The sequence below is a fragment of the Equus przewalskii genome, chromosome 3 (genome assembly GCF_037783145.1).
Source record: "Equus przewalskii isolate Varuska chromosome 3, EquPr2, whole genome shotgun sequence".
NCBI lineage: Eukaryota > Metazoa > Chordata > Mammalia > Perissodactyla > Equidae > Equus > Equus przewalskii.
Genome location: NC_091833.1, coordinates 35,504,023 through 35,514,356, shown reverse-complemented (window position 1 = coordinate 35,514,356; position 10,334 = coordinate 35,504,023). Strand labels below are relative to the sequence as shown.

Here is a 10,334-nt window from a genome sequence, read left to right as displayed (position 1 = left end):
TTTGTAAGATGTCAAATCTCACCAAATTAATCTATAAATCCAATCACCTCCAATAAAAATTCCAACGAGGTTTTTAAAAAGAAACTTTAAGCTGCTCTTAAAATTCAGACGGAAGAGCGAAGGGCCAAGACAGCCAAGACGGCCCCAGGAGTCCGTGCCTGCCTCGCAAACAGGGAGACTGAGGAGGAAGACGGGACAGCCGAGGACAGAGGTGCGGAGCAGAGCAGCCCTGGACGGCGGCAGGGATGCAGGCGTGGGAGGTCGGGGGCACGGCAGGCTCTGCACGCCATGCTGGGAGCATCAGTTATTCTGTGTGGGAGAGATCTGGGCTCTTCACACCACACGAGAAAGCAAATTTCCAAGGAATTAAGTAAGTGCTTAAATGAGAAAAGCTAAGCTTTGTAACTTTTAGAACATACAGGAAAATTGCATGCAAGAGCTTAAAGTAGGAAAGGATGTTTTAGACAAGCAAAAGTCAAACCATAAGAAGATTAATGCACTTGAATACATTGAAATTTTAAAATTCTGCACATCAACAGATATCATTAAAAAGGCAAGCCACATAACCAACGCACGATCAAGACAATTACCACCAACACACAGAAAATGGGCAGAGAACAGGAACAGGTGATTCCCAGAATAAGAAACCCAGCCGGCGGTCAGTGTATTCAGACTGTCCCACCTCACTACTAATCACGGGAACACAACTTAAGATGCAGGTTCCATCTCACACCCGGCACAGGGGCAGGAACCAAAGGTGAGACACGGTGCCTCACATCTGCGGGAGGGAGTCTCCACGCCTGGGCCTCTTTGGAAAGAAGGGGCCACATCTGGTCAGTCGAAGGACCTATGCCTACCACCTGCAGTTCCACCCAGGAGTGTCTCCTGGAGGAATCCTTGCACGGAGCGCAGCTCTGTGCACGAAGATGGCAGGTGGGAACGGCCTACACGTCGGGCTGTGGGAGGGGTGGGCCTCTCCACGAAGATCGGAGCCCAGGGCTGCGTCTGTAATGCCAGCCGAAACCCAAGCTGCAGAACAGGCTGGCGTCCTGATGAACTGACGTCAGCTCTAAGCACAGAGCAACAGGACCACTCAGGCGCCTGTCACGTTCCGACAGCCGTCACCTCCCGGGGGAGGATGGGGGACCGAGGCTGCAGCTGTGGCGCTACTTCTCGAGGGAGGTCAGAGGCAGGTCCGATGTAAGGCTGAGACTTGGTAAACGGTGGGGCACAGCACCCGTCAGTCTTCTCTTCCGTCCTCAGTGTTTAAAATGACTTTTAAAGATGTTCTTAATCCACTGTTGGATTTCACTGTCCTGAGGTGGGAGAAGCCAGGTGTGTCCACATGCAGGCCCACGGAGGCGGGGAGGTGCTCTGTGGACCCCCTGCTGACCAGGGACTACGGGGTCCCAGCCTTGTGCTGCTGCCAGCTCCTAGCACGTCCCCAAGCTCTCCTTGATCCTGCTCTGGCTGTCACTGGCCACTGGGGCCTGGGGCAGCTGACACCTGGTGGGTGGCTTCAGAGCCCAGCTCTATGTTATTCATGGACATTTATGCGCCTGTGTCTGTGTGTATGCATGTGCATAGTATGTGTCTGTGCATGCATGTACGTGTGGGCGCACAAGTGTGTATGTGGTCGTGTACACGTATATATGTGTGCATATCCATCTTTGTCAGTATGCATGAATACACAGGTGATGTATTCCATGTATGTGCATGTAGTGCGTACCCATGTATGCATGTACCTGTGTGTGTGCCCGTGATTGTGTCTGTCTGTGTGCGTGTGCACTGTGCAGGAGACAGCCGATCTGGCTGCCGCAGGGTGCCATGGTCTTTCTAAGTGGCTCTTCGCCATCAAGGCAGGTGCTAAGGGGATGTCGCTGATGCATTAAGGATGCGGCTGCTTGTTGTTGCTGCTGGTTTAATGGTTTTATTGCGCGGTGGTGGGGAAAGGGCTACAGGCTGGAGTGAAGTAGATTGATGACTTAATGGCCCGCAGCCATTACGGAGTAATTGAATGGCTGTGTAGATATGATCAGACTGTCAATGGACGACGTGCGCTGCAAGCCGATGATGAGACGGGCTCCCGGTGGGCACAGCTTGAGCTCGGGAGGGGACCCTGGGGTGGGGCAGGATGGGCCGTGTCTTGTGCTGTCACCCTACATGCACATTCCCGCAGAGGGAGGTCACGCCCAGAAGCCTGCACGCAAACCCACACACACAGTCACCCATACACACATGAGCACACAGATGCCCGGCCCCACGTGCGTTTGTCACTCATCTTACACGTGTCCTCACACTTTACACACCCATGTGAAGCTCCTTACACCAGCAGATGCAGAAAGATGGCACCTTTGGAGAGGCCCAAGGGAGACAACTGTGACCGTCTGGGCTGAGGGTGGGTGTGCGTGGGGCTAGGGGTCAGAGGCTAGCAGTTTCCCAGCCTGTGGAGGTCACAGGTGGGGCAGAAGCTGGGCAGCCACCTGCCCAGTCCCGTGCTGAGGGGCTGCACGGCCCGAGGAGACAGGGGAGATGGCCAGTGTTCAGGGCGGTCAGTCAGGAGGGAGCCGCCCTTCTGGCATCTGCTCTGTGCTCTGCTGCGGCGGTGCCCTCGGTCCAGCCTCCAGGCCTGCCCCATCCTGTGCGCCTGCACCCCGTTCTGGAGGTGGGCCCTGCTGGCCCCAGCCCCAGGCTCCACGCCTCCCTGCACGGAGAGGACCCTGAAACTCCACCGATTAGTGGCTGAGAGCCAAGGAGGAACCCCCCTGTTTACTGAGCCGGTGGCCTGTGCCAGGAGCCAGGAGGAACCTTCCGGAATGTGATTTCCACCAAAACCTTCTCCTGCCTTTGGCCATGGGCAGCCTTTCCCTGTCTTCACAGAAGAGGAAACAAGGGGTGGGCACGGTGGCACAGTCGTTAAGTTAGAATGTTCTGCTTCTCGGTGGCCCGGGGTTTGCCAGTTCGGATCCCGGGTGCAGACATGGCACCGCTTGGCAAAAAGCCATGCTGTGGTAGGCGTGCCACGTATAAAGTAGAGGAAGATGGGCATGGATGTTAGCTCAGGGCATCTTCCTCAGCAAAAAGAGGAGGATTGGCAGTAGTTAGCTCAGGGCTAATCTTCCTAAAAAAAAAAAAAAGAGGAACCAGGCTCCTGGTGCACAGATGCTGGGGTCCTCCGGTCCTGGCTGCCCACCTCGAGGAACTGTCCCCAAGATGGGACACTAGAGAGGGAAGGGAAGGTGCAGTGGTCAGGAGGAGCTGGCAAGGGGGAGCTCAAGGACCCCTTCCCCAAACCCCTCCCTTCCTCCCTCCAGATGCCTCAGTCCGCCCCTCGGGTGCGGAGGGGCCCTGAGACCCCAGGACGCTGGTTGGGAGAGGCCACTTGGCCCAGGTTCCAAGAGAATCCTTCAGTATCCCGCTTTTCCTTCCTCATGAAATGCCAGCTGACGGGAGAAAGGTGTCTGGGCACAAGGGTCAGGAGGATGCTGTGAGGACTGCCACACCTGGAGGACAAAAGGGCACGCATGGACAACAGTGGGGCACTCATGGGGGGTCCAAGGATCTACAGCGGCTGGGGACCCACAGCAAGCTCCCTCTGGGAAGGCCCTGCTGTTGTAGTTTCCACAGCCCCTGACCAGCTCCAGGAGGAGTGATCGATTCACTAAGACGGGACCAGGCCACCCCAGAGATGGTGCTCTCGTCAGCCAGGCCAGGTCAGCTCCCTTCTCTGTGACACGCCCCGTGCCAGGCTCCTCCCTGCCCACAAAGTGCCGCCTCCAGCATGCTGCTCCCCACGCAGCTACCCCGCTGCTCCCGAACTCGTGTAGCCTCTTCTCCCAGGTTCCAACATGCAGAATCATCCCAGGGCCCTGCTGGCTTCACCTGGGCCTGTACCCTGGGCCGCACCAGGTTGCCTCCTTCCTGGACCACCCAAGCCAACCTGCCAAGACCAGCACAAATGCTGCTTGGCAGTGCTCCCACGGACGGGCCCACAGCCTCCTCCCACACCCATGCACTTTGTCATACAATCCTGATTGTGGTGTCTGACCTCACCCCTCAGAGCTGCTGCAGCTGCAAGACCCAGTGCTTTGGTGTCCACCCCAGCCTGCCTCTTCCTGTGACCCTGGGGCAGTCGCTCACCTCACTGACCGTTTCCTTGGCTGTAAAATGGCCCGGGACACTCTGCTGGAGTGTCCATCCCAGCATGGCCCCTGTGGCTAGTCCAGCTGGGTTGATCCTCCTCTCCCTCATATTTGGGGAAGGTACAAGCCCCTCCTGCCTCGCGGCAGAGCCGGGCACAGGCTCCCCGGGTGAGGCTGGTGGCCCGGCCCCTCCCAGTGGTCATCCATCTCCCAGCTTTATTAATGGCAGTGTCAGCGCCACGCGGGACGCCCGCGGCTGTCTGCAGTGATGGATCGCACAGCGCCTCTGCAGCTATTTATTCTCAGTGACCTTGTCCTCCCCGTTACTGCGTGTGAGAGTTATGAATGTGGGACATGATAATTTGATATTGATCTATTTGGTGAGCTAGGGATTTACTGCATCCTTGATGTTTTAACAAAGGTACACTTTACTCCCGTGAGCAGGATCAAGGCTGCTCTGAGCTCTGCTCACAGCCCTGTGGGAGGGGAAGCTAGCCCCAGAGGGCCCACCAAGGCAGGGTGTAGGGGGTCACAGTGAAGTGTGGGCTGCTCTGTCTCAGGAAGTTTCTAGAAGGGCTGCCAAGCAACCATGACAGTGTACACAGGACCACAATGACAAAGGTGATCTTGAGCAACTCACCAGACTTCGGGGGGGCTCTGACTATAAGGGAGTGATGGGGGAGGGGACTGTGGCGGTCCAGCAGGGGAGGGCACAGACAGGCCCAGGAAGTGAGGGAGGAGGAACAGGGAGAGGCAGGCATGGGGAGGGGACAGTGTGGGTCACGAAGAAGCCCACAGAAGTGAGGTCACAGACAGGACCATTTTAAGAACTAGAGCTGTAGTTTTCAAGTTGACTGTTTAGTGCTGGAAAACTTCAAAGTTTTTTATGTAGAAATTCAACATAAAACAGAAAAAGAGTTGGGATTTCAGAGCTTAAGGTGATTCCACGGGTTTTCGGAGAACTATTTTATAATCCTAGTCCCACTTAGCCCAAAGACTTGGGGAGCGTCACAGGACATGTGTGTGTGCACAGGCACGTGTATGCACATGCACGCAGGTATGTGTGAACACAAACGCGTGCATGCAGGCGTGTGCAGGGTGTATGCACCTGCAGGCACGCACCTCCTGTTTACCAGTCACTGGCGGTCAGGCAGGTGCTGTGCTGTCTCTCCAGGGCTGCCTCGTCTCGCCGGGCGCTGGGCTGCAGTTCCTGCACTGCAGATGTGTCACCTCCTCCTGAGATGGCAGCAGGCAGTCTCCACACCCTCTTCAGACTGGGCGCCCAGCTCAGTGCCCAGACCCGGGCATTGGGGGCGGTGCATTTCTTCCTGCGGGGCCTGGCTAGCCCTCTGAGGTGGCGGACATGGGGTCCTGCTCGGGGGTGCTTGGCCTCCCTGCCCTGGCCTGCAGGGCGTCCTGGCCCCACCTGTACTGACTGGGGGCCAGGGTGGCAGGCGGCTCTGCTCATGGGCTCACCTGCAGTCTGATCCCTGGCCCTGGGGGGGTCGCAACTCACCCAGGGCATGAAGGCTGCCTGCGGTCCTGGGGGCCTGGCACTGAGGGTCCACGCTCATGATGTTTCCTGACCGCCCCCTGTGGAAGGGGCTGTGAGGTTCCAGGGGAGCCAGGCCCAGGTGTGGACGTTCTCAGGCCCCAGGCGTGAAGGCCGGGCACAGAGGGAACACCGGAGGCCTTGGCTCGCTGAGTGACCCGTGACCGTGGGGAACCTCGTGCTGCTGGTGTGGCGGGAGGGCCAGTGTGGGCATTAGACAGAAAGATCCCAGCCATGGCTGCCACTGGGTGGACACAGAGGTGCCCGGTCAGTGGGTGCTGGCGGCCTGGCCTGTGCTGATCCCTGGCTGCTGGCACTCCGCATGCAGCCCACCAGGGGGCCAGGGCGGGTGGTGAGCTCCTGGGTGGGAGGCTGTGCTGGCATTACCAGCACCCCCAGACTTGGCTTCTGAGGGAGCAGAGCCCTCAGTCCTTGGTCAGCCAGAAGAGCCCTGAGGAAGCACTGGCCTCAGATCACAGAACGGGGAAACTGAGGGAGAAAGGGTGTGGGCCTTGAGGTGTCGGGGAGGGGCCAGGTAGTTTTGGCCCCATTTCTGTGTCTATTTCAAGCCTGTCCCCCGGGGGTCTCTCCCCCAAGCTGGTTCTGTCTGCACACATGGATGCTGAGCTCCACTTCGTCTGCTGAATAAATGGAGGAGGAAGCAGAGCCCATTTTGTGGACGAGGGCCTCGCCCCGGCCACCGATGAGTCCACATCCAGAGGAGAGACGTGGGAACACCTGGGGACAGGACGAGCCAGGCACAGCCCCTGCACTCTGGGGCCTGAGGGACCTGCAGGCGCAGGCCGGTCCCGCTCTGCGCGAAGGATGCGGCCTGTCTGAGGAGCAGCCCCCCAGACACCCGCAACACTCCCGGCTGCCTCCCAGTGAGTTCAAGCCCCACACGGCCAAGTGAGGCCACAGGCACAAATGGGTGTCAGTGGCACTGCAGCAACCTGCTCCCCGGGCCCCGCTCCTGGCTCTCCCTGGGGAGCCAAGTGGCTGATGGCAGGGGCTGCCGGGCTGAGGGTCGCACCCTCAGGGAGCAGGCATGCGCATGTGTGCGGGGGGAGGGAGACGTTTCCAGCCATGGGAGAGCTTTTGGGAAGCCTCGCGCCCCTGTCATGTTGACTTAGCAAGTGTGGCGCAGCGTCCTGACTGTCCTCAGAGGGATGTGTTGGTAGTTGAAGATGACCGTTACTTTTTGGAAAATGTTTCATACAGGTGGATAACAGCATAATTCAAATAATCATGTAAACATTTTTAGGAATCAAAATTCTCAGCATCAGGGCTGGCCCCAAAGCCTAGTGGTTAAGTTTGGCGCACTCTGCTTTGGTGGCCCAGGTTTGGTTCCTGGGAGTGGACCTACACCACTTGTCCGCGGCCATTCTGTGGCAATGACGCACATAAAAAATAGAGGAAGACTGCCGGAGATGTTAGCTCAGGGTGAATCTTCCTCAGCAAAAACAAATAAATAAAAATAAATAAAAATAAAAAAATCTCAGTATTAATACAGATGCAATGTCAAACCAGTGGGATTAGGAAAGATCCTGCAATGTTAGATCTGGTTTTTCTCAGTAGCATGTGGCTCCCTAGTTACCGCAGGGCCAGACACAAGGACAGTCAGGAGCTGGGGCCCGGAGTGTCTGGCTATGGCATCGAGTCCCGTGCCCAAGAGGAGCCGGGCTGCAGGTGCAGCAGCTGAGCCCCTCGGCAGCCTGGCCTGCTCAGTAGGCGGGTGACCGAGGGAGCACGGACAGGGGAAATTCCTCCAAGCAAACGCCATGCCCGGGGTCAGGCCTTGGGGGAGCCACAGGCCACACACAGCTCCTGGGGGAGTGGCCTGGGCCCCCGCGTGCTGCCCGCTGGAGTTCCGTCCGCTCTGCCCAGCCTCCTCTTGCTGGGCCACAGCCTCTCAGGGCCTATCTGTCCCCAGGGCACTGCACCTCCACCTGGCCTAGGGGGCCCCTCCAGCTCCAGCTCCCACATTTTGCTGCTCTTTCAGACCCATATTCCAGGAAAACAATGTTCTGGAAAAGTCAAGGCCAGACTCCTACTGTGCTGTGAGCACCACTTCTCAGTAGTCTTGGGCAGAACGGTCCTGGTCTCCAGTAAACGGTCCAGAAACTTCTGGATTCTCCACTTGGTGTGCACACGGGGGCACTCAGGCATCTGAATCAACACAACCAAGAACGGGAGAGGAAGGCCGACACGCGCGGTCGCTCTCTGCAGGTTAGCGCGCCCCATCGTTGAGCTTGCGGGCAGAGGACCTGGGGCCGCCTAGTAGGGAGCCCCTGTAGCGGGGACAGGAATTGTACGTGGGGTGGGGCAGCTGGGAAGGTGATATTTAGACAAAGACTGAAAGGAAGGGGCTCTTGTGGAGGGAGCACCAAGGCGGGGGGTGTGGGTCAAGGGTCATGGCAGAGCAGCTGCAGGCCAGTCGTGACCAGCCTATGGCTACCGCAAGGACTCTGGACTCCAAATGAGGACAGTGGGATCCACGCTACAATGGTGGAAGTGAGTGGCTGTGACAGGGAGCACGGCCGCAGAGCCCAAAACGTTGACCACCTGGCCCATACGTGAAGTTTGCCAGGCCCAGGTCTGGAAGGTTCCCTTTGGGGGTGCCAGGGGGCTGCTCGCAGCCACCCAGCACAGGGTCCAGGCACTCTGCTCCCTGCCTCTGGTCGCTGAGCCCCATCCCCACCGCCGCTGCTCTGCCCTGAAGAGGCCGTCCCAGAGCTGCCCAGGGACACACCAGGGAAGGTCGGAAGAGGCACCCAGGCCTGTCCTCCAGGTCGGCTGCTCAGAACAGTCCGGCGTCCACCCAGGGGGCTCAGGAGAGGTTGCAGGTCACCTGGGGTGGCTCCATGGGCTTCCCCGACGGCCAGAGACACCCTGCTGTGTGGTGCACAGGTGTGCACTCCTGTGCCCTGTGGTGAACGAAGCGGCCAAACGGGGACACACAGCACAGGCATCCCATTACTCTGTGCGGCCTTTACTGCATTCCTTTTGGAGACCTGTTTCCCTGGTGACACCTCTGGACTTTCCAGGACCTGCCTGGCAGCCTGAGGGCACCTGGGGGCAGGGGGCCCTGAGCATGTGGGGCCACGTGCAGGCGCGGGTGTGGCCCAAATACGGGGCAGAGGTGACATGCAGTCACCTGATGACTTGAAATCAGCCAGTGGCTGCAGAGGCCTCGCGCTGTGGCCTCATTCAGTCAGACTTGACTCTGTTCTGCCTGAGCTAGGGGCTTCGGGTCTGAAGGGGACGTTGGCTCACTGGCGCCCGGCCTTGGGGGCGCCCTGGTTGCATGGGTAGAAGTGCCTGACGAGGTCCCTCTTGTTGACCTTCCCCATCTGGTTCCGCGGGATCTCTTCCACCAGCAGAAGCTCCGAGGGCACCACGTACGGGGCCATGACGTCTCTGCAGAGACAAGCACTGGCTGAGCAGCGGAACCCAGCATCCTCCCCAGACAGCGCCACGGCACCCAGCCGCAGCTCGGGCCAGCCCCGAACTCGAACTCGAACACAGAGATGCCACAGTGTGTGGTCCAGGCCCTGCTGGCCCTCTGCCCCCGCCCCGGGGGAGAGGATGAGACCTCGCCCTGGAGCCAGAAAGGTCCTGCTCCACAGCTTGTTCTCTGCAGCAGGCCTCGGCCAGACAAGTGGAGGAGGTGGGTGGTCAGGGCCGAGGGGCCTGCGGGCACCTCGCAGACCACTGGGTGTGGTGGCCACGTGGGCCGGCGCTGCCCTCCCTCACCAGAGCCCAGCACCCAAGCAGCGGCAGGGGCTTGTCTGTGGGTCCAGGAGCTGCCCTGACCCCCCCGCACCCAGTTAGATGGTGTTTTCTCCTGTCAGTAGCTCCACAGTGGGGTCCCTCCACCCCCAGGCTCTACTCCGGAAAACTCCTCAGGCTGCAGGCACTGGTTCTCCCTCTGAGCAGATGAGAGCTGCCTGCTTCTCACTCTCCGACAGCTGCTTGCGGGGCCACAGGCCCTTTTGCGAGGAAATGGTAGACACTCAGGATGCTGCCTGGGGTGAAGGGGGAGACAGACCCGCGGCCGTTTCCTGCACCAGGCACGCCAGCTCCTGGCCTCCTGGGCCTCGGAGGGTCTGCTCGTGGGGCTGCTGGCAAGGAGCTTCAAGATGGGCAGAGGGTCACAGACAGCAAAGCACAGGACACGCGGCACCCCAATGTCTGCCCAGGGCCAGCAGGCGCACGTGGACCTCCAGGCTGCGAGCTGCGGAGCAGCCTCGACCACAGAGCACGCGTCACAGCCAGGAGCCGGCGATGGTGGCAGAGAAACCCCCAATCTCGGCCTTAGCAGCCCGGTGCTTATGCAGAAGCATGAGCCTCACAGCCTTTGTGGGCTGGGTGCAGCATCAGCGGGGATGGCTCATGCCACAAATAGCCTGCTGGCCAAAGGTCATGCTGTGGCTCCCACACTAGGGAGCTCGCGGTGCAGGCTGCTGGCTCGTGAGAGGAGATGGTGCCACTGTCTGTGGTCCTGGCAGCTGCAGGAGGCGGCTGGTTGCCCACTAGGGCTGGGCTGGACTTCACCGGAACAAGCCACCCGAACCGGCCTAGTTGCCCTGACAGTGCAGCAGGGCGAACCCTACAGCCCAACAGCCCCACCTGCTCCT

At 59.3% G+C, this 10,334-nt stretch overlaps 1 protein-coding gene across 3 annotated transcripts in view; it reads right to left on the bottom strand.

The window, feature by feature from the left end:
• Positions 1-8,665: 8,665 nt before the first annotated feature.
• ACSF3 (acyl-CoA synthetase family member 3) overlaps positions 8,666-10,334 on the bottom strand; it is a 69,364-nt gene continuing 67,695 nt past the window's right edge. For all 3 annotated transcript variants that reach the window (XM_008537016.2, XM_070613996.1, XM_070613995.1), the window contains one exon: positions 8,666-9,114. In XM_008537016.2, coding sequence (XP_008535238.2) covers positions 8,967-9,114 — 148 coding nt within the window. In that variant the 3' untranslated portion in view covers positions 8,666-8,966. The remainder of the gene's footprint in view (positions 9,115-10,334) is intronic.